Genomic DNA, 25,185 nt, shown 5'->3' on the forward strand with positions numbered 1-25,185 from the left:
AAACTGCCCAAGAAAAAATACTGCACGATGCATTAAATGCAAGAAAAGGCATCATGTTTCTATTTGTCCTCCTGTTCAGAATAATCAACTGCAGATAACAAACAGTGCTGTAAATCACATAACCTTTCCTAAAAAAATTTTCACACATTTGCAAACTGCTTGTGTGTATGTTACTGGCCCCACAGGCATTACTAAATTAACACGCTGCATTTTAGATGGAGGTAGCCAAGCAAGTTTTGTTCACACAAACCTCATTGAAAACCTTAAGCTTAAAGTTGTCAGTCCTGCCTTACTTTCAGTTCAAGCATTTGAATCTTTTACTTCACAAGAACAATGTAGATGTGTTCAACTGTCACTTTCAAGTTTGTGGAGCAAACAAGCATTTTTGATCTCCGCATTTGAAAGCTCCAATTCCTATACTACACATTCTACTGCTCCAACAGAAATAGTTCACTTTGCTCAGAAGAAAAGATTGAGAATTGCTGATCCTCCGGATGATGCTTCACTACCCATAGAAATACTTATTGGTGGTGATCATTATTGGCAAATTGTTTCCGCTGAAGCTCCAATCAAGCTTTTGGAATCTTTTGTTAATGTACCGTCAGTGTTTGGATGGGTTCTTAGTGGAACAAGAACACATACTACAATTGCTGAGAAGACTTCTGTCCATCAAGTTTGTGTGCAAGTTAAAACTGATTGTTTAAATGACCAGGTACGTCGCTTCTGGGAATTAGACTCCATAGGGATACAAGATGCGCAAAAATGAAACATGAATACTCGAGGTGAAGAAATTTTATCAGAATTTCACAAAACTTACAGCACTGAAGACAATCGAAGAATTGTGTCTCTGCCTAGAAAACCATTGGTCACACCTTTGCCTGCAAACAAAATTATAGCGGAAAACAGATTTCATTCTCTTCAAAAAAGACTTGCATCTAGTGGTGTGTTAAAGACACAATATGACAAATGCATGCTGAATTACATTGAACAAAAGCATGTTGAAGTTTGTTCCATAGATGAATACAATAAGAAGCCAGTATATTACCTCCCTCATCATGCTGTAAGAAAGAAAACACAATCTAAAACCAAGTGGAGAATTGAGTTTGATGCTTCCTCGCATGCTCCAGGAATGATTTCACTGAACGATACCTTGGAAGCTGGCCCGAATCTTCTTCCTGAATCTATTGGTTGTCTACTAAGATTTTGATTGCATGAATTCGCTGTTACATATGATAGTAAGCAAGCTTTTTTACAGTTGTCACTACATAAAGAAGATAGGGACGTCACAAAATTTTTTTGGTACGAATTAAAATCTGATTCATCTCAACCTACTACTTTTACAGATGAAATATCTGTTTACAGCCTTACTTGCAGTCCGTTTTTACTCTGTGCTGCAACACGAGAATTGGCTGCAAAACATATCGCAGAATTTCCAATTGCTGCACCAATGATAGATAAACATCTCTATATGGATGACTTTCTTACTAGTATGGAAACTGAATCACGCATTGTAATGCTATATCACGAGATCAAGAATTTAATGGCTCTAATGAAATTGCCTATGGAAAAATGGGCTACAAACTCTTTGAAACTCAAAGATGTACTACAAACACGAAGAATCTCACAAAATGGAAACAACTGTCTTAGGTATTGGCTGGAATACAACTTCTGATACTTTGAAGCATGCATTCAAGACTTCCCCTCTGTGTTTCTACAGACAAGCCACTTACAAAGAGATGGTTACTCCGCTGCATTGCTAGTTTTTATGATCCCTTTGGCTTTTTTTCACCGTTTACTATTCTTGGGAAAATCTTATTCCAAGATACATGGATTCTTGGAATCAAGTGGGATGAATTACTACCTGCTAATTTATCAACTTTATGGTATGCAACTGTGAAAGACTTGATGACATTTGCTCCCTTCAAATTCCTCGATGCATAGGGATTTCATCGCATGTTCCTTTTGCTATTCATGTGTTTTGTGACGCATCTGAGCATGCCTATGGTTCAGTTCTGTACATTGTTACCTTTCAAGGTGACCAATCGAATGTGAATTTAGTGTGTAGTCGCAACAAACTAGCTCCTATAAAGAAAGTTACCTTACCTCGTTTGGAGCTCTTGGCGGCCCTGATGAGAGCACGATTGTTGCAATATTTCTGTGCTGAAACAAACATCTGTTCATCAAATGCAACATTGTGGAGTGATTCTCAAGTTGTTTTAGGGTGGATACACAGTGACCCCAGCAAATGGAAAACTTTTGTTACCAACAAAGTAACAGAAATTATTTCCTATACCAATCCTTCACAATGGAGACATTGCCCTGGCAAAGACTATCCAGCTGACAAACTTTCTCGAGGTGTTTCACCATCAACACTAAAAAACCTGAAAATTTGGTGGAACGGACCTCCATGGTTAGTCAAATCTCTAGAATATTAGCCTCATTCTGATACTATTTCTAAAGATTACAGTCATAACTTCGAGGCAAAGAAAGAAAAAGTTCACACCCTTCACATCGTATCTACTCAACCAATCATAAAGGCTGGAAACTACAGTTCTTACATTCGATTGTTACGTGTAGCATCTTGGATTCTTCGCTTTATTCACAACTGTAGGAAACAAGAAAAGTTAGTGGGTGAATTACATGCCACAGAACTGAATCAAGCTCGTATTTATTGGCTACAGACCGTTCAGAAAGAATCCTTTCCTTCAGAATATGAAGCTCTGTTGACAGGAAAATCACTCCCTAAAAAATCAAGGATAAAACAATTTAACCCTTTTAAGAACAATATTCTACTTCTTGGTGGTCGACTACAATTTTCTGATTTATCTCATGCTGAAAAACATCCCATATTATTGGAAGGTTGTCATCATTTTACAAGCCTACTGATACGCCAAACACATTTACGAATGCATCATCTCGGTGTTCGGATTGTACTTTCTCAGCTTCGTTCAGAAGTTAAGAGCAAGACAAGCCATTAAAAAAGTGATAAAGACTTGCCTTCCATGTAAAGTACTGAAACAAAAGAGAAGTGAACAGATAGAAGCTCCATAACCAGCTGAGCGAATTCAAAAGTCATCTCCTTTCGAAACTACCGTAATTGATTTTGCTGGACCATCCTACGTAAAAAATCATAACTCCGTTACAAAAGCTTATATTGTCATCTTCACATGTGCTACAACTCGAGCTATCCACTTAGAATTAGTTTCTGATCTGTGTACTGACGTCTTCCTACTTGCATTACAATGTTTTGCCTCTAAACGTTCACTTCCTCATACAGTCAGTGTACACTGATAATACCACAATGTTCTCCGCTGTGGACAAAGAGCAGAAATTATTGTGGGATACTATATCCTCTGCCAAGGCACAACAGTTTTATGCCCACCGCAACATCAAATTGAAATTCATCCCCCCCCCCCCCCCCGAGCAGCTTGGTGGGGAGGATGGTGGGAAAGAATGATAGGCTCAATTAAGCGATGCCTTTGGAAAACATTAAATAAGGCTCTTTTGGATGACGCTGGTTTGATCACTGTATTATGTGATATTGAAGCCGCTCTTAACAGTAGACCGATTGTCCATGAATATGGAATAAAAGATGACTCTGAGGAAGCTTTAACACCCTCGCACTTCCTCATAGGAAGGAAATTAACCACTATTCCTTCCAGCCCCACAAATCCTGAAACAAATTTAAATCATATGTGGAAAAATCGTCAACATTTGATAAACTCCTTTTTTGGGAGGGGAAAGATGGCAAAAGGAATATTTGATGGACTTGCGTACATTTCATCAAGTGCGGAATCCATCTGAAACAAATAAAATACGGAAAGGGGACATTATCCTACTACAAGATGTTAGACCTCGCCACACCTGGAAAAAGGCCCGTGTTGAGGAGCTAATCCTTGGCCGCGACAAGAAAGTCCATACTTGTGTTCTGTGCACCAATGGACATACCATTTTTCGTATTTATAAATGTTCTTTTGCTTGTTCTATACTTCATGTCTATGTTAGGAAATAAATAAGTATAAAATACTATTTCCTAATATATATTAACTGGGTTACAACCCCTAGAACTCTACATGAAGCTAAGATACTAACTACATCAAAGCCCAACTAATTTTCAAAACTTGCCAACTATGCCTACATCAGGCCTTTCAGGTTTGTTCTGATCAGCAGGTCTAACTCTAGGCAAGCAGCAGTGGCGACGACAGCCAGTCTTTTGTTATGAATTCTTCTGATTATGATTTTACTTCTCATTTTAACCTTTGTCACTTGACATAAAATCTACCTACTACAGTCAAAAGTCTTTAATCCGGACTCGTCGGGACTTCAACGATTTCGGATAATTGATTTTTCCGGATTATAGATCATCAGTTTAAATCTGATAAGATGGCATGCAGAAATTATAAAATTAAAAATATGAAACCTTAATTTTTGAAATAAAGAACAATTATGATCTAAAGGGTATCAAAATTTACAAAAAAAAAAAAAAAAAAAAAAAAAAAACTTAATATTTATTTGTTTACTTTATTAAACATTTCTTTCATTGTGCGCATGCGTAAAGCATACATTACGCATAGCCGAAATTAAAAAATTGCAACCAGAAAACTATTTGATTTGTATTCGTGATATTTATAATGACGAGGAATTTGATTTAAATCATAGCAAAGACAGAGTACATCGAGATGAAATACTACATTTAGTAAGGAATTATAAGCCGAATAAATAAAAACATCTGCCCTGAAGATAACGATAGTGCTGACAGATCAACTTCCAGTTCATAGCGCACCACGAGGCCCCCCTCGCGCAGAGCAGCGTGAAATTGATTATCGAGCAGCGTGAAATTATCGAGGCCTTCAAAAAGTTAATCCTCGAGGAAGGCTACATCCCTCAACAAGTCTTCAACTGTGATGAAACGGGGCTTTTCTGGAAGAAAATGCCCTGTCGTACATACATCACAGAAGAAGAAAAGAAACTTCCTGGACACAAACCCATGAAGGATAGGCTTACTTTTGCCCTATGTGCGAATGCCAGTGGGGATTTAAAAATAAAACCCCTACTGGTATACCACTCAGAAAATCCTCGTGCCTTCAAGGCACATAATGTGTTGAAGGATAAGCTCGCCGTCTTTTGGAGGTCCAACGTTAAAGCCTGGGTCACGAGGCTTTTATTTGTTGAGTGGGTTAATTGCTGCTTCGGACCTGCAGTGAAAAAATATTTAGAGGAGAATGGTCTTCCTCTAAAATGCCTCCTTGTGCTCGACAATGCCCCTGCTCATCCTCCTGGCCTTGAAGAACAGATACATCCCGACTTCGACTTCATCAAAGTGCTCTATCTGCCACCGAACACCACTTCCATCCTCCAGCCTATGGACCAGCAAGTCATTGCTAATTTTAAGAAGCTTTACACGAAGCACCTTTTCAAACGATGCTTCGAAGTGACAGAGAGCACGCAACTCACACTCCGTGAGTTATGGAATAGTCACTATTGTCCATTGCTTAAAAATCATAGAAAAGGCATGGGGTGAGGTCTCAAGGCACACCTTGAATTCAGCATGGAGGAAACTCTGCGCAGCTGTGGTTGCAGAACGAGACTTTGAGGGTTTCGAAATCCCTACTGAAGAAGAAGCTGGGGATGAACCTGCTCCATTGGAGGAGATTATTTCTCTGTCAAAGTCTTTGGGGCTTGTTGTTGATGAGGCTGACATTGACAACCTACTCGACAAGCACAAGGAGGAACTCAACACTGACGACTTGAAGGCATTGGAGGCGAAGCAAATCAGCGATCTTCAAGAGGAACATCATTCGAGTGTTGAGGAGGAGGTGGAGGTGGCACTGACATCTACGGAAATACGGGAAGCCATCGGTTGGTTTGAAAACTTAAACAGTTTTATTGAAAAAAAAAGCACCCAGAAAAAATGCGTACAGCTCGTGCAATGGACAATGTGAATGACATTTGTATGAGTCATTTTCGAAACATTTTGAGGAGTCGTCAGAAACAGGCTTCTTTAGATAGATATTTTTCGAAGAGAAGTGCCCCAGAAAGTGAAGAAGTGAGTGTTTCTAGTAAGAAAACTAGAAAGGAATGTGTAGATGATGATGTATCACCTCAAATTTAAGTTCAGTTAGTTAAAAAAAAAGAAAAGCAAAAAAAATTACAAAAGATAAAAATTATATAAAAAAATTGATTTTAAGTTTTCATTACTGTGTCTGTAATTTTACATAAGAAATTTAATTTTAAAAGAAATTTAATTTTAAGTTTTCATTACTGTGTTTAAGTTTTAAGCTGTGCGTAATAAATTATCAGTGTCGTAATAAAAACTATCCCCTCGCTGACTGTACAGTACTTTACGGTAAGTGAAATTAATTTTTCTTTTTATTTTTTATTTATTTATAAGTTTATTTTAATTTATAAATGTGGTATAAATGTTTATTGTGTGTATGTGGTACTTAATATATTATTTTGTGATTAATTATTATTACGTATAGACGATTTTGGTGTTTATATATTGGGCGTTGCACGAATTAATTAAATTACATAAGATTACATTGTTCATTATACGATTTTTTTAAGATACGATCCCGGTCCAGGAACGGATTAAGATCGTATCGCGAGGTACCACCGTACTTCTTTTTCTTATTCAGTATTCAGTATTTCTTATTCAGTACTCCTTATTCAGTATGTCTATATCAAAACCAAGTGGTAGTAAAATTAAACGAAAAATCGCTGACGAACATAGAATATTCCAAGTAAAATGGGAATTAGAATATTTTTGCTGTGAAATAAAAGATAAAATAATCTGCTTGATATGTAATAATACTATTAATGCACCAAAGTTATATAATATTAAACGTCATTACGAACAACACAAATCGAAATATAACAATTACGAAGGATTAATGAGAGAAGAAAAGTTGAAAGAGCTCAAGTTAGAACTGAAAAAGCAACAGTCCATGTTTAGTAAAGTATTGCAAGAAAGTGAAGCGGCGGTACATGCAATCTCTGTCTTGTCCGAGTTGATAGCTAAACATTCGAAGCCTTTTACTGACGGTGATTTCATCAAGGAATGCCTAATGAAAGCTGGGGAAATTGTTTGTCCTGGAAATGTGAAGGCTTTTCAATCAATTTCATTGTCTCGAAATACAGTTGCGGAAAGAGTTACTGATTTAGCCGCGAATTTAAGTGATCAGATCAAAGCAAAATCATCTAGTTTCGAAAGTTTCTCCATTGCTTGTGACGAGAGCACGTACGTTAGTGGCAAAGCTCAATTAGCAGTGTTTCTTCGTTCTTGTGACAAGAATTTTAACATTTTTGAGGAATTACTGGAACTTATACCGATGCCTGGTACTACCACAGGAGAAGATATATTTACTTGTGTTTTTGGACTTCTGCAGAAATACAATCTACCTTTGGCAAAATTAAATTCTGTAGCTACAGATGGCGTTCCATCAATGACCGGGAAAAACAAGGGCTTCGTAGCATTACCAAGAAAAAAAACTTGGTGAAATTCACGGTTCAAACATTCATCATATGCATTGTATTATACATCAAGAAGTTCTATGCACGAAAGTAATAAATATGGAGAATATTTTGTCATATATAAAAAAAAGTTATAAATATTATAAGATCTCGAGGTTTAAATCAGCGTCAATTCACTGCTTTCTTAAGTGAGTTAGATAGTGAATATTTGTCCTACTATACCGAGGTACGTTGGTTATTTTGCTCCAAGATTCTCAAGCAATTCTGGGATTTGAAAGAAGAAATATGTCAGTTTTTAAAAACGAAAAATCAAGACGCAAGTTTGTTTTACGATCCGTTATGGATACAAGATTTATCTTTCTTGGTTGATATAACCAAACACTTAACCGATTTAAATTTATCGTTACAAGGAAAAGATCATATCATTATGAACATGTTTGACATAATTAAAGCATTCAAATGTCAACTAGTTCTTTGGGAAAAACAACTTAAAAATGAAGGTTTGACGCACTTTCCGACGTGCAGCATGAACAAATCAAGTTTAGATAATACTTGTTCGTATCAAAAATACGCAGAAAAAATTGCAAATTTAACAACTGAATTTGAAACAACTGAATTAGTTCCCTCGAAGACAATTTTTTTTTTTTTTTTGTTTTGTTTGTTTTGTTTTGTTTTCTTCGATTTTTCTCAATAAGTATTGACTCAGTACCCAGTCATATGCAAATGGAGGTGATCGAGATTCAATGCAACTCAAATTTGAAAGCAAAATTCATTGATGTAGCCGTGCCTGAATTTTACAAATATTTACCAGCCAGGTTTGAAAATACTCGAAAATTCGCATATGAAATTATTTCCATGTTTGGTAGCACTTATCGGTGCGAGCAGTTATTTTCAGTCATGAAAGCTAATAAGTCTCCTATTAGAAACCGTATTAATGATGCTCACCTTGGGTCAGCGTTGAAAGTTATCCAGGGTTCGTACGGTCCTTAAAAGTCCTTAAATTTTTCAAAAATAATTTTTGGTCCTTAAAAGTCCTTAATTTTGGCCAAAATGAATAAACGGTCCTTAATTTTGCTCATTTGACATCTCTTATCATTTCTAATAATTGCCATTATAAGTGTGAAATGCGATTTCTCATGAATATGGAATTAAAATTACACGGCTCTTAACCAATCTGTTGGCGGATATTAGTTGCAAACGATAAAAAACAATTAACTACCCTAGGACGAACGTATCGGGTGTCTGGTTGGCTATTCACCCAATCATTCGAAACAGGTGTTATCCATAAATTTATGCAGATTGTGATGAAAGCGTGAAGCCGGAAGTTCTTTAAGAGGCGAATTTGATGATGAAGGTGCTCGAGGAAAATAAGGGGGGATTCTGAAAATATTTGCCAAAATTAGAATAATCCAAACCTGGAAGGCCACAACCCCTCCGACGCCAATAGGAACAAGATGCCTGGAAAGTGCGTTTTCAATAAACTGTGGCTTCATCAAGCTGACTACAAAGACTGGATATTGATGGATGACAATCCTTATAAAACTAAATGTGGTCTTTGTCTGAAACAAATTGAAATTTCTAGAATGGGAAAGTCAGCGCTGAAAATTCACATGAAAGCTAAGTTTCGTTTTATCATCATTTCAGTTTGTTTTTACATGGTTTTGCTTACCTTAATTTCTGTGTTTGTTTAAATTAAGCCATAAATTAATTTTTGATCACCTTCTACGGAGTTTATTCTCTTTTGCACATATATGTATGGGATATCGGAATTATGAGTTTATTTCTGCAGAGGGTCTGTTATCGATTTCGCGGAAAATCTGTTGGCTCCATTTCGATTTTAGGTCACCAAGGGCAAATTAGGTAATGCTAGCCGAAAAAAAGTTCGGAAATACATTTTGAAGCTTCAATAGACATTAATCCTATGCACAAGGTATCCGTTGCATAAGGGATTTTGCTACTTTTGGCGACTTTATGATGAGCAGTAAACGGGACATATACGATGAGTAGTTAAACGGGTCATTTTGGTGTTGGCGATAATTTTCAAAATTGCGCCAAGGCTGCACCGTATGCTAGAATTTTATTAAGTATTTTTATAAAAGGAATACTGCTTTCAGAAGAATGTTATTGAATTTTAATATCGCATCAGTTATCCAAATAGTTGGTTGATATAAAATTTCATTGTGATAATGGTTGAAATTATCTTTTGTTATTAAGCTAATTTCACCTGTTTATAACTAGAAATTAAAATAAAAGCTAAATCCTGGATAAAAAGTCAGTGTTGAAATGATAAGGAAAAAATAAAAGAAACGGAAGATTAATAAATTAAAAGAACATGACCGATAAGCGGAATGGTTGCTACACAGAGAAAACGTGTTCATGGTATTGCCAATATAGCATTCTTCTGGCAATTTTAGCGATGTAATGGAATCTCTGCATTAATGCTTGCCTAGAATATTTTGCGATGTCGCAATTTTTTATCGATATAGTACATTTTTTTAAGTGTTAAAATATAATGCATAAGAAAAATTCATACATTTTTGTTTAACAATAAAACCAATTATTGCAGAATTTTTATCTTTGCTCCATCATCTGATAGATAAAGAAATAATGTTTTAATTAAAATTTTCTGCTGTGAAGTTCTGCCTTTACCGATGGTTGCAAATTGTCCCAGCAGTTGAAAGAGCCATTAAATTATGGGATGACTTGTTACTATATGTTAAAAAAGTTGAAATGGGGCAGTTTAAAAAAAAAAAAAAATCATTGAAATCCTTCTCAAATATTTTGAAGGCAACTAAGGATAAAACATTTCTTATAAAATTAAATTTTTTTCTCTCTGTGTCGAAAATATTATTGCCTTTCTTTGAATATTATCAAAGCGATAAACCACTTATTCCCTTTTTTGCTGAAGATATCTTAAAACTTGTAAATGATTGCTTTTAGCACTTTAAAATTTTGAAACTAGAATATTCAAAAATAACTAAAGCAAAAAATCTTTATAAATTTAATTTTAATGATCCAAATTGTTATAATGATAAAAGTAAAGTTTATTTGGGATTCATTGCTGAGCAGTTAATGAATGATAAATGCCGCAAGAAGGACATTTAAGCTGCAAGTTTTGCATTGAAACAAGAAGGTCAACAATGTGTCTTAACAATGGTACAACACTTAATGGCTAAATGTCCAATAAAGTATTCTCTTATTCGAAATGCATCTTGTATAGACCCACAGTTGATGGCTTAAAGTCCAGAAATAACCCAGAACAAAATGAAAATAATTCTAATCGTATTAATGCGGAATAAACGTGTTTTACAAGATAATTGTGATGAAATTCTGCTGCAGTTTGGAGAGAATTCTAGACAAAGTAGGTAAGGCAAATTTACATGAATTTTCTACTTTTGATTCTCAAAATCTTTCTCTTGACACATTTCTCACTTCTTATTTTCATGATTTTCACTATTCTAAAGTATGGAAAATAGTGAAAATGATTCTTATCTTGTCACATGGACAGCCCTCTGTGGAAAGGGGCTTCTCTGTAAATAAAGCAGTTGAAATTGAAAATTTAAGTGACTCATCATACATTTCTCAATACACAGTATTTGATTACATAAAATTTTTGGAGGTATTCTTAATATCGAAATTAATGAAGAAATGAGATCAGCAGCAGCTGCGATAGATACTTTTAGCAGATGAAGCCGAGACCAGCTGGAACATTGATTTGTTTATCAAAGCAAATGAACTTAGAAGAATAGTTAAAGAAAAGGAAATAGACATAAATAAATTAGATGTTAAAATATCTGAAAAAATTTCAGATTTTAAAAAAGCATAAATGTTTTGTATCTTTTATTGCATAGTTTATTATTCTAGTATCTTTCAAAAAACCAAAGAAATAAATTGTATGTTTACAAATCTGTTATTTTAATCTGCAAAATATTCTTACATTGCAGTTGATTGTGTTTAAATAAATATCAAATAAGTTAAATAATAATCATGTAAATCTCTAAAATATCTGTGGCTGTTATTAGTGTGAAATACACTTATACATGTTTTTCAAGAAATTTTGTTCTTAATTTAATGTTATCTACTTCATAACTTGTAGGGAGTTAGTTTAATTTTCAAAATTGTTTTATGTTAAGTATTAAATTGAATTTAATAATAGTGCATAATACATGCTTCTGTTAGTTTCTTAAATGGATAATTGCTTTATCCTATTCGGGTTTTTTTTTTTTTTTTTTTTTTTTTTTTCTGATAAGTCCTTAATTTTTTCTTTGATTGTCCTTAAAAGTCCTTAAAAGTTCTTAATTTTCATGTAAGGAAATGTGTACGAACCCTGTTATCACTGCAAGCAAAATTTCTCCCAAAATAGGAAAGATAATAGCAGAGAAGAGATGTCAAGTATCAGGACGTAAACATTAAATTTTTCTTGTTCTTTTCTATATAAATATATATATATATATGTTTATTATTGTATTATTCGAAATAAATCTATGTTTCTATGAATATTAATTTATTTATTTATTTATTTTTTTTTTTTTTTTTTTTGCGGCCCGCCTAAAGTTAAACCTTGTTTGTTTGGCCCAAGTGTACCTATGAGTTTGACATCCCTGGTATACAGTAATCTTATTGCAATGATCAAATTTTTAAGAAAGCCAAAGCATAACATTTTTGATTGAGCATGACAAATTAATAGCTATCCATGACAGAATATTTTCTGTTAAGATTTAAACAAAACCACCCTTTTGTTTTAAATTCCTAGATAGATATGGCATATGCTTTATAAAATTATTAAATTTCATATAATAACATAAGTTTTCTATTGCAGATTTATTGCTTTTCTAAAGAACTTTTCTTTTCCTTCCCAACAGAGAGACTTAGTGCTCTTCTAAAGAAATTATTTGAGACACATGTTTCGGGAGACGTTAATGAAGAACTGGTCAAAGCTGCTGCAAATGGTGATGCACAGAAATGTGAAGAAATTCTGAAGAGATCTGAAGCTGATGTAAGGCAAATTACTTACCTGTTGCTATTATCTTAGACTTTTGTTACCATCTTAAAGTTCTAACAAATAACAGGACTCCATATTATCTGAGGTAAACTTTATATGTGTTTATGCTTTTCTTATAATTCATAAGAGCATTGCCATCAATTCTAAATCAAGCCCATAGAAAATCATCACAAGGTTCTTTGTGCAGACTCTGTAAATGCTTTTCAGACAGCTTTTCTGCATTGAACGACAGGAAGGTATTACACTTAGGCAACTATGAAACATGACAGCCATAAAATGAAGAGCTATTACTTTATGGTTGTGGTTGCTGTCAATTGCTGGATTATAAAAAAAAAGTTCCTGAATGTACTTGCATAAATTTGCAAATGAACATCAATTATTAACATCATGCATGTAAAATGGTAGTTTTTATATATACTCAATACAACTTGTAATGTTTTACTAAGTGCTTCATTTTTGTTGGATTTTGTTATTTAAATATTATAGCATGTCAATCCTAACTTAAGAATTGCAGTGCTATTGCAATGTTATTAAGTCAGTGCCAACCTCAAAGAAGAGCAGTTTAAAGCATCTTGAATTTTGAATATTGCATATACATGCAGTATTGTATGTTATATGTCAAAATTTTTTTTAATTAATGTTTTGAGTGCAGGATAACTCTAGTTACATAAAATCCGATATGCTAAAAAGTATGATTAACTAAAATTGAATCAGTAAACCTGAAAACTAGCTATTCACACTCTTAATCAATTTTTCCCCCTTTCCATCATTCTAAAGAAGGTTTTATTTTTCAAAGTGCATAAAAAGTACAAAGCCGGGTGTGCTTCAGAGCAATGGAAAAGCATCAACAAATGGCATAATCTGCATGGGAATCTGTAGTTATTTCGCTAATAAATAACAAATTGCACACATCTATGCTTAAGTTCATGTTCTGGCAAGCATACTATAGTGACACTCACTTGAGCATGTTCATAGAAATGGAGAAAAAAAGGTGTGTGCAATGTCCTGTTTTACTTTCAGAAAAATTATGACTGAAACAAATCAAATGCTGGAAAAAAGACACATTCTGCACACACATTTTTGGCTGGTATTTGCAGTTTTGTAACCAAGTTAAAATATATATGACCCAGGTGTCAGCTGATCATTTTGTTCAATTGCAGGAAATGGTTGAAAAAGTTCAGAGTTTAGTGGCTGCAAGATATCATATAGTATGTAGGACGATTGCAGATCAGCTGAACATAAGTAAGGATACAATTCATGTAATTCTGAAGCAGGATTTGAAAAAGAGAAAAGTTTGTGTCATATTTTTAATGGCTGAGCAAAAGGTATGCAGAACGGATGCTTGCAAGGACTTGAGATTGTAGATAATGCAGGGGTGTTTGTGCTCCGGGAAAACCCCGGAATCCCGAGGATCGTCGTTCAAAAGGAAGTAGGAATAATAATGAATTATTTATTTTGATCTGGGTAATTTTGTTTGCTTTGAAAGCAGAAAACGCAAGGTCAGTGTGTGTGGTGAAAACTTTTCCTTTCTTTCTCCAAAGGCAGTGATAACGTGTGAAAAGGGGGGAAAAACTTCTTTTTTGTTCTTTCCTTATTGCTAGTTATGACTCATTCCCCGGTTCTCGGACATTCTCTTCTGGATTCTTTTCGGCAAGTAGGCGCGGCAGAAAACAAAAGGGAGAGACTTTGTTTGACCAGATGTGCAATCACGTGACTCTGGGTTCAAAGGTCTTATCTCTCCTGGCGTGGCGCCAATAAGTAGAGAAGGGGGATTTTTCGCCGTATTAGCTATTTGTCATTGATCGCTTCTCAACTTTTTTTCTCCGCTGTGTAAAGTTTTAATTTCATTTATTGATGCACGTGTAAATTTTTCGTTTCGTTTATTGAAATATTTTTTTATTTATGTACGCAAGAGAATTTCACTATGAAATTTCTCGATATAAATAGTAATATTATACAATTAGAAGAAGGTGTCCGGAATGCATTTAGGTGGAATTGGATTGAACGGAGAGATGGTAATGGGGATACCATAGGCACATGTTGCAAGAAAATAAATGTTGCTGGACAAGCATATTGTGTTTTTTGTAACTCACTGCTGAAGTATGGTGGGGAAGGATTCAAGGCTTTCACAAATCATTCTAAAACTGTGACGCACATAAAATATTCAAAGTGCGTTAGACATTCAATGACTTAAAGTAATTATGCTAATTCAAAAAATACTGATGACTTACTGGAAACTGATGCTCGGCCATTGGATATAGTGACAAGAAAAGCACGCCAAGAGGTATTAATAACTTCGTTTATCACCAAGAATTCTCTTTCTTTCAATGTAGCTCCCAATTTAATTGAACTCTGCAAACAGTTGAGCCGCGATCAGATGGCTCTAAACTCATTGGAAATGTCCAGGACTACTGCATGTTATAAGATGAAATATGGGCTCGCAAAAACTATTAAGGAAAATATCATTAAAACTTTAAAGGAGACTCCATTTTCTCTAAATTTGGATGAAAGTACTAGTAATGCTCAAGAAAGTATACTGGCAATATTGGTGCAAGAAAGTATACTGGCAATATTATTATGACAACAATCAAAATGAAGTTGTAGTTCATCATTTTGCATCTCTAAAGATGGAATCTTGCAATTCAGAAGCTGTTTTTAAAGCAGTTGTTAGTACTATTGAAGATAATAATATTCCATGGGCAAACTTAATTAGTGTATTAATAGACTCATGTAACACCATGCGTGAAAAAAAAAAGAGTGTTGAAACCAGACTACGATCAAACAAAGCACCCCAATTATTAGATATTGATGGTGACACATGTCACACAGCTAATAACTGTGCAAAAAAATTTGCTTCATGTTTTGATAGATACTTAGAAGATTTGTTTGATGACATCTATTTTGATATGAAAAGCTGCAGTAAAAGTGAAAACTTTTTCAAAATCTGTGAATCCCTTGCCATTAAAAAACTTAAGCCCTTGAAGAAACCAGACCATAGGTGGGTGTACATTTTATGTGTTTTAGAAAGAATCAAAGATCTGTGGGATGCTCTTATTGCATTTTATTTTCACTACTTGGATAAAACTGATAAAGGGGATTATTTTTCTTATGTTGAAACTGTATACAATAAAAGAAATATTTCTGCAGCTCAGAAAAAATTGTTGAAGGGGTGTATTCTTGCTTGCATTCCCAACAACTCACAAAGGATGCTTTAGCTCGGAAAAAAAGAGTACTAAATGGGTTATTTGTTATGCAAAACAAAACTTTATTGCATATGGCATTATATTCAGCAGTATTACCAGAGTTCAACACATATATTAAATTATTTGAAACAAAAAAAGCAATGCTTCATTTATTACATTCCAGTATTTATAAATTGATGGCAAAATTTTTCTCTTTTTTTATGAAGCCAGAAAATATAGAGTGCACATCTTATAATGATTTATTAAAGGTTGATGTCACAAATCCAGAATTCCATCTACCTAGCAAAGTAATATTTACTGGTGCAGAAGCTTCCACTCTCCTGAAGAAATCAAAAAATCATCCAATAGCAAAAGAATTCCAAATTTCTCTGATGAAAGCTTATACTAATACAGCACAGCATATGAAACAGAAATTACCCCTTAAAAATTCATATCTAATTAGTTTTACAGCATTAGATCCAGAGCTAAGAGGTAAAACCAGTACAATATTAGCTTTTGAAAAATTATCATCTTTTATGTCCCATATTTTTAGTGATAATGAAAAGTCAAAAGTAGAAGCTGAAATAAGGTTATACCAGAGTGATATTGATATCACCAAAGAAATGCTCTACACATCTGATGAAAGTGGAAATCAAGTCAACTGTACAATTGATAAATATTGGTGTAAAGATTTTAATTTAAAAGATGATTTCACAAATGATTATAAGTATCCTACATTGGCTAAATTGGTCAAAGCCTGCCTTAGCTGCTTCCATGGCCCATTAGTGGAAAGTGCATTCAACTTAATGGATACACTTGTCACTGACTATAGAACCTCTCTTAAGATTGATTCCCTAGATGCAGTGCAGACTATTAAATATGATTTAATGGCTTCTAAAGAAACCTCATGTGAAAAATATGGCTAAAAAAATCCAATGACTGATCCAATTCACAAAGATCTCTTACTGAATATGAACAGAAGTTGGAAAACATATCAAGAGAACTTAAAAACATGTATTTCAGATGAGTCACCTATAAAAGTCTCTGAAAAACCTTCTGTATTAGCAGAAAAGCAAACTGCTTCTACCTCTGCATGTGCAGTTCTCGAGGAAATTTCTTCAACTGTAAATGAGGAAAATAAAAGTCAACCTTCCTGCAATTATGAAGTTCACCACAAAAGAAAGACAAGCCCACAAACATCAGAAAATAAAAAAAAAAAAAAAAAAAGCAGCAGAAATTAGATAATTTTTTTAAAATAATTAATTCAGGTAATTTAAAATATTTACATAAAATGTAGTAGTTTATATGTTTGAAAATTTATGGTTATTAATTTTGCAAAAAAAGTAATTCATTGAACTTTTATAATTAGGTCATTCAATACTTCATAATTGTAATTTTTCATTTCTCTCCCCCCCCTTCTCGAAACTCCAAAATGTCGGTAGTAAGCCCGTAAAAGTTTCAGGGAAATTTTTGGGGTCCCCACAAGCACCCCTGATAATGACTCCTTTTTACTTCCTTGTATAAAGGAAGTAGTGTAATTGTGGAACATTTTGGGTATCATGTTTCAACGAAAATATCCATTTTGACCACTCTTCAATCCATTTGAATGATGTTTTTGAGCGACATCTGTATGTATGGACAGAATAAAGGACTTTTTTCCAAAACAGATTCCAAAATGCATTAAAAATGGATTTAGAAGATATTTTTTCATGATGTCTTTATGTACTTACATACGTATACCTTTAACTCGCATAACTCAAAAATGAGTAGCCTCGGAACATTGAATTTTTGTATATAGGACTGCTTTAGCATGTTGTTTTGCACCTCCCCTTTTTGATTGCAATCAGCTGCACCAAAGGTATACAAATGTGTATATATATATATATATATATCCACTCTGTTACTCAGCTCAGCTCAGTGAGCTTAGTTTCTTTATTCTTATACGTTTGTAGAAAGTATACAAATATACATTGAAAGAAAACATTATGATCACCTACACCATAAAGCGTTCTTCGACCTTTCGCCTGCAAAGTAGCTGAAACTCACCAGGGCATAGATGCGACAAGTTCTTGGTAGTTGACTGGAGACAGGTTGCACCAAATTTGTAAGCAGTGGTTATGCAGAGTCAAGATAATCTGGCATGGTGGTATTTGAGCTCTGAGCTGCTGCATGACATCCCAAATGTGTTTTATCAGGTTAAGATCCAGCAAGTTTGATTGTCAAGACATTAACTCCAATTCATCCATATGCGTTTCAAACCACTCCAACACAATTCACGCTTTGTGACATGCGGCATTGGCCTGATTCCATTTCCAATTGGGAAGACATATGTCATATAAGGGTGTATCTGATTTGCAACTTTCATGATCTGTTCTATCACAACTAAGGGTCCCAGAGCCATCCATGAGAACGTCCCTCAAAGCATAATACAGCCACCACCAGCCTGTGTATGACCTGCTGTACTGGGAGGAGCAATTGTTCACCGGGAAGATGACATATGTTTATACGACCAACGTCATGATGAATGAGAAATCAGGATTCATCTGACCCATCTTTCGCTTATCCATGGTCCAGTCTCAGTATTCCCAGGCCTCTATAGGAAGTTGAGGATGACGCTTTGTCGACAGAGGCACACAAGTGAGATATCTGCTGTGCAGTACCATATCCAACAGTGTCCACTGAACTGTGTGTTCTGAAATGCTTGCAACCTGCATGGTATTGGGCTGTCAGCTAAGCCACTGTCTGGCACCGATTTTGCTGTACCAAGCGGATAATGATACATAAAAGTCAAACATCTAATGCTAATTCCACCATTATTTATCCACTGTGCATAGATACTAACAACGGCAACTGTCAGTCGTGCAGTTTCAGGGATACTTGTTCCAAGTCTTCGGTCATTACAATCTGCCCTCTATCAAATTTGCTTAGATCAGCAGTCTTTTCCATCACTCGCAAAAGTAAGTGCATTAATGATTACTTACCTTCTACAGCAGCAGTTAAATACCGTTGCGACTTAATCACGTGCCCTCCATGTTATCCATACAAGTTCATTGAAATATATGGCAATGGTTATAATGGTTTGGCACATCAGTGTTTATATATATGAACGCCCACTCTGTTACCCAGCTCAGTGAACTGGTTTTTTATTCTTAAATGTTGGTAACTTGTGCATTTTTTTGCTTTTAAAAGTGTTTGAGTGATGTTGTTCTTATGTTCCAGTTAAAATTTTTATCCCTTTAAATCTGCATGCAGTAGTTGTAGAATCATCAGTAATTTTAAAAGTGGTGCTAAGCCTAATGATGTCATTATATATGTTTGACACTTAGAATAGTGAATTAACTCAGTTGGTGCTTCAGTGTCTTTCTGCAGAGTTAGACCAAAAGTAAACTTTCAGTTTTGTCCACCGAAAAACTTAGCTTCTGTCCCACTGGCTGAATTGCTTGTTTTTGCATTGAAATTCTAATTTTAATTGTAAAAAAATTTTTTTTAACTGTTTTTAACAGTATTTGCTGTTTTATGTTTTTATGTATTTTAAATTTTTTAATGAAGATGTTTTCAGTTCTTATGTATTTTTACCTTGCTGTGAAGTGGGAACTGAATTAATTTAATGAGAAATAATGAATGAAATGATTCAATTTGAGGAAATAAGTTTATATGAAAAGCAGCAAGAAATGTGCCTAATTTAATATGCCATACAAGAATGTCATGTTGTGTCCACATTAGATTTTTTACCTTAAAAGTTGGTGTTATCCTTATGATCTGGAATAAAAAAAGTAGTATTACAGAGTAATGATCACATCACCAAGCTCTCCATGACAGCATAAATTCTGCTTAGCAAAATCTAGAGACAAAATAATGTTAATTTTCTTTGTTACAAAGATTAATACACTTAAAAGTCAGTTCCTGCAGGTTCGTGCTGTTAACAAACAATAGTATGTGGCAGTTTTGGACAGGTTTGAAAAAACAGTATGTTGTATTAGGCATCATATCCTGAAGAAAGGTTCTTTGTTTTTCTTGCATCAGAAGGCAAGACTGTACCCTCTCTGCTTTCCTGATTTGGCACCATCAGACTATATTCTTTTTCTGAAATTGAAACTCACTGTTCTGATGTAGAAGATGTTAAAAAAAACTGTGATGGTGGGATTTTAGTGTGTAACTGCAAATGAATGTGAAATTTGTTTCAGTAAGTTACTAACATAAGGTGTGCTTTAAATTGTATAGATGCTGGAAGTGATTATTTAATGCTGCTGGAGGTGAGTAAGAATATTAAAATTTCATTTCCTTTGTAATGGAACCTTGGATCGTGAACATCTGTCATAAAAAAATATTATTTGAACAAAAAAAATCTTCACAAATTTTATCTCGAGTTCACTGCAAATGGTTCCAACGCTCTAGTTGGAAACAAATGTTTTTCAAATTTGTTAATTCTATGTCTCAAAATCAACAGTTGTGGACTTATAGAAACATCATTTTAATATTTTAGTCATTAACAAAACCTGGCAGTAAATGACTTGCAGGACTATGAATTTGACCTGAAGGAAATTATGGCCAGATTGTTGCGTAGGCAGAGATGTCAAGGGCTTTGTTACTGAGGATACTTTTTTAATCTATAGTATTATGTCTCCAAGCAAAAGCATGGCCTTAGAACTTAATAATGATAAGGAAGAATTGCTGGAAGAAAGAAAGAACTGAAACATCTTAAAAGTCACCAGCAAAAGTCAGTTGTGAAGGAGATATCTATTGTGAAGAGGAAGAAGAGTAAACGAAAGATAAGCTCTTACGAAGCGATTAACGATACGAATGCATAGTTCGAAAGGCGAGTATAACTCTTGACGATGTTTATTCGAACGCTATTTTTGTTTTGACGAGTTTGCATCAGTCTTATTTTGATCTTGATTTGGTATACAAAAATACATGACGATATCTTTCGTGTATATTTAATGAAAACACCAAAATATATCACAGTAATACAGAGACATCGCAACGGCAAACCTACAGTTACATAACGTAGACACACAGAAGAATTCTTTCTGCGCAACAGTGCCTTCTATACCATGAAAAGTTCGAACACACCTCACCTGTGCTCTGTTAAGAGCACACTAAATTTACACATCAATAATATATGTAGATATAATCACAAATCAATATGCATGAATCAATACTGAAAACTACATTGCAAATTAATACAATACATGGCACAAACATATATTATATATAATTTTAAACTTCAAAAGGATAGATCAATTGGACAGGTCTTTGATAAAGTCCTTGAGAAGTACGGATCAAACATGAACGCACATACCCATCCCTATCTTTATAAACTTCTTCTATAATTCTAATAGGCCATAAAAATTTTGATTTCGTCGACCCCTCAAGCAATACAACCTCACCCTTTTTAAGATTCCTTTCAGGAGATGGATTTAGAAAAGTATGCGCAGACCGTAATTTGAGGAGATAATTCTCCTTTCACTTTTTCCAAATTTGTTTCAAAGGTTAGTTTGATACAGTTTTCTCCTAGTCAAAGTCTGCCTGTTCAATGGTTCATTCCTGAAAAGGTCGGCGAAATGTACAGGATAAGAAATATTTTCTTGCCCTGGAAACAAGAAATGGGCAGGTGTGAGACCATGTGGCTCTTTTATTTCATTGTGGACATAAGTAAGAGGTCTATGATTTAGAACTACCTCAATTTCTGATAGAATAGTCATCATTTCCTCAAAGTTAAGAAGAATCCTTCCGAGAATCTTTCTCAAGTGATCTTTGATACTTTTCATAAAAACCACCCCACCAAGGTCCGTGAGGCGCAATATATTGCCAAGTTATGCCGTTTATTGATATGAAATCTTTCAATTTTAAATCTATTATAATTTTTGCTAATTCTTTAAGAATTTCATTAGTGGCTCTAAAGCTCTTAGCATTGTCGGAAATGATAATTTTACAATTTCCTCTCCTAGCTAAAAATCTCCTTAATGACAAAATAAAATTTTTTGTTGACATATTTGTGATTAATTCTATGTGCACAGCTCTAGTAACACTGCATGTAAATAATGTTATATAAGCCTTCTGATGCGTATCCTTTCCTGATTTTATTAAAACTGGGCCAGTGAAATCTATGCCAGTTACAGTAAAAGGAGGGTTTTCAGTAATTCTACTTTTAGGTAGTTGACTAGTTATTTGTTTAGCTGGTTTCAACTTATACTTTCGACAAATTAGGCAGTTACCTAATACTCTTTTTATAATTTGTCTGCCTCGTAGAATACAAAATCTAGACCTAATTTTGGCAAGCATAAATGTAACTCCAATATGAAAAACTTTGTTATGCTCTCGAATAATAATTAACTCTGTAAATTTAGACTGCTTAGGAAGAAGCACAGGGTGAGCTTCATCCTTTGTAAATGCTCCTTCTTCTAATCTTCCTTTTATGCGCAATACACCACAGTTGTCGAGAAATGGGGCTAAATTTGAAAGTGGAGAGTTTTTAGCAATCGACTTACCATTTTTAAGGTTCTGTAATTCTAAGTTGAACTCAATGTTTTGTTCATGTTTTACCCAGTCTATTTCAGCATTTTGAAGTTCTGCTGTGAGGGGACCTGCAATCGTTTGTCGTTTTTGTAGTTTATTAACAAACCGTTTAACTAGCACAGTTACTCTTAGTACTTTTAACAAACAACTATATTTCCTTAAATCTAAAATAAATTTTGAATTTTCTATTAAACATTTATTTTGCACTGTACATTCAAATTCTTTTTTTAGCTCTAAGTTTACGTCTGTAGATTTTTTAAGTTCTCTCTTTCAGTAGGCTAGTATTCAGGTGATTGGCTTAGCCATGGTGGACTGTGCCACCAAAGCTGGTTTGTAGCTAAATTTGCTGCAGAAATTCCTCTGGACAAGATATCTGCAGGGTTATCCTTACCAGGGCAATGAGCCCAATTATTGGTATCTGATAAAGATTGAATTTCTTCTATTCTGTTTTTTATGAAAGTTTTGTATTTACTAGCTTGTCCCTTAATCCATCATAACGTAATCATTGAGTCAGTCCAAAAATAACTAGAAGTATTAAATTTAAGACATTTACTTACTTGATGGACCTTGCAGACAATAAAGCTCCCATTAATTCCACTCTTGGTAATGTAAGATCTTTCAGAGGAAACAAATAAAACCGATACTTATCCTCCTATCTTCAGATATAGCTCTTAAATACAACACAGTTCCATAGGCTAAAAGAGATGAATCTGAAAAAGAATTAATTTCAAATGAAATAAATTTACAGTTCAAATTTGAAAAATAACATCTAGGAATCTGGAGATCTAAGTATTCGACTTCACTGCACCACAACTGCCACTTGTTATCCAGTGACGATGGAAGTTTGTCATCCCTGTCCATGTCATGACTCCACAGTTCTTGTAGAATGCACATCAGCTTTATGATGAAAGGTCCAAGAAATCTGATAGGATCATAAATACGACCCACTACTCGAAGAATAAACCTTTTCGAAGCAGTTCCGTTCTTGATAAACTTTGCTAGTTCTTTCACGTTGAACGATATACTGTCCGCATCTGTATCCCAAACTAGACCCAACACCCTGGATGGTGAGTCAAGTCCCATACTTGAGCTCTTTTCCTCATCGATGTCGAACTCAGCTTTCCATTTTCGTAATATCATGCCACATCTTTTGAGAATTTCTACACTTTCAGTCGTAATTTTCAAAGCCGCTTGCAAGTCTTCTTTGCTTCCAATCAAATCGTCGACATAAAACCATTCTGATAGTAATTTGCAAGTATCAGGAAATTCTTGTTTACATTTATCAAAATGATATTTCAGAGTTGCATCTAATAAATATGGACTTGGTTTTAGTCCAAATAAAACTCTACTAAAGTTCATTTCTTGATATGAATTAGAACCGATAAATTTTCTATCACAAGGATCGATCAAAACTTGTAGATACGCTTGTGCTTTGTATCCGATGTGAAGGCGATTGTATTTTGTTGAAACTTTAAAATCATTTCAAATAGATTTGGATACAAGTTTAGTCCTTTAAATAAACAGTCATTAATCGAAAGTTGCCCTCCTTCATGAGAAGAACCATCAAACACGATTCGAAGTTGACTAGTAGATTTGTCCTCGCGAATGACTGCATGGTGGGGTAAGTAAAGTGACTGCTCAGAATATGACACTTCAATATCTGATGACAAATTCTCAATGATACCTTCCTTACGATAATCATTAATTACCTTTTTATAATCCTAAAAAAAATCTGTATCATTGCTAAATCTCCTAACCAGACCATCGAAACGTTTCCGAGCCACTTCTCTATTATTTGCTAATTTCTCCTGCATTCCTGGTTTCCACAGCAACTTTACATAATACCTTCCATCTACGAACCCAACAGAATTATTAAATTCATCATGTATCTCCTGTTCCACTAAAGTCAAACACTCCGCTTCCTTGTTTACAATACCTAAACTTTCCAGTTCCCAGAAACGCCTGAGTTCAGCTGACACAATGCTTTGATCACCCAAAACTAAGTTTACAGCAGCCGTTTTACTCATATCACCACAATTTCCCTGCAAGGACCATCCAAGTTCAGTGTTTACAGCTACCAAAGACGTATTTAACCTTTCAAAACCTTTTGTCAAATTCCAATAAAAATCTATACCTATTAACAAGGAAATTTCATTATCATCTGACACTTGATTATATCCCCACGTTAAAATTAATCCCTTGGCTTCCATTTCAGCTCTTGTACTCTCATTCAGAAAATTAATCGCGGCCCTCGAAATTTCATCTGTTTTCAACGCCTGTATTACTTCTTTTCCATCTAAAATATTTCGCAATCTCACTTCAATTCTGCGACATGTTTGCAACCAAGGATCCTTTGCTCCAAATGAATAAATCTTTAATGTTTCTGACCCTAGACATTTTAATCCCAACTTCCTAGATACATTTCTTTTAATAAAACTTTTCTCACTACCGTTATCAAACATTGCAATAACTATACCTGACGATTTACACTAACAATTTCTGTCCTAACACACTGCAATAAAATCGCATTCCTATCATTTACAACTGAATTCAAAATAGTAGACTGAATTTCCATTTTCTTTGGTTTTTCTTCCGGTTTTGAATTAGATTTACACTTGCTAGAATTTTCAAATTTAAAACAAATAGCTTTGGAAATGTCTACCAGAGCAGACTGAACACTGTTTAGCATTACATTTTTTCACAAAACAGTTTGTGTTACAACACAACAGACATCTGCTTTTCTTAATTAATTTATCTCTTTTTTGTTGCCCAGTCATGTTTTCACATTCAGTCTTATAGTGACCTTGACGGCAGAATAAACAAACTTGGGAAGTTTTTGCCATAAATTCCGTTACTGACGCGTGTTGATTATTACAACTCAAAGGGAAGTTTTGTTTGTGTTGGTTAGAATGAAATTTATTATGTGATGATACATTTTTAGAATTACTACGGAATTCTTTTTCTCTTGCACTAATAGCATTATGTAAAAACTTCATCATTTCCTGTAAA

The 25,185-nt window shown here is 34.4% G+C and overlaps 1 protein-coding gene across 1 annotated transcript in view; it reads left to right on the forward strand.

The window, feature by feature from the left end:
* Positions 1-25,185, forward strand: part of mib1 (E3 ubiquitin-protein ligase mind bomb 1) — a 251,283-nt gene that overhangs the window by 89,782 nt on the left and 136,316 nt on the right. The window contains exon 9 of the mRNA XM_085824668.1: positions 12,336-12,469. Coding sequence (XP_085680794.1) covers positions 12,336-12,469 — 134 coding nt within the window. The remainder of the gene's footprint in view (positions 1-12,335; positions 12,470-25,185) is intronic.

This window comes from Stegodyphus dumicola, chromosome 1 (assembly GCF_044657685.1).
Source record: "Stegodyphus dumicola isolate Sdum_Otavi_A_Nest chromosome 1, ASM4465768v1".
Lineage (NCBI taxonomy): Eukaryota > Metazoa > Arthropoda > Arachnida > Araneae > Eresidae > Stegodyphus > Stegodyphus dumicola.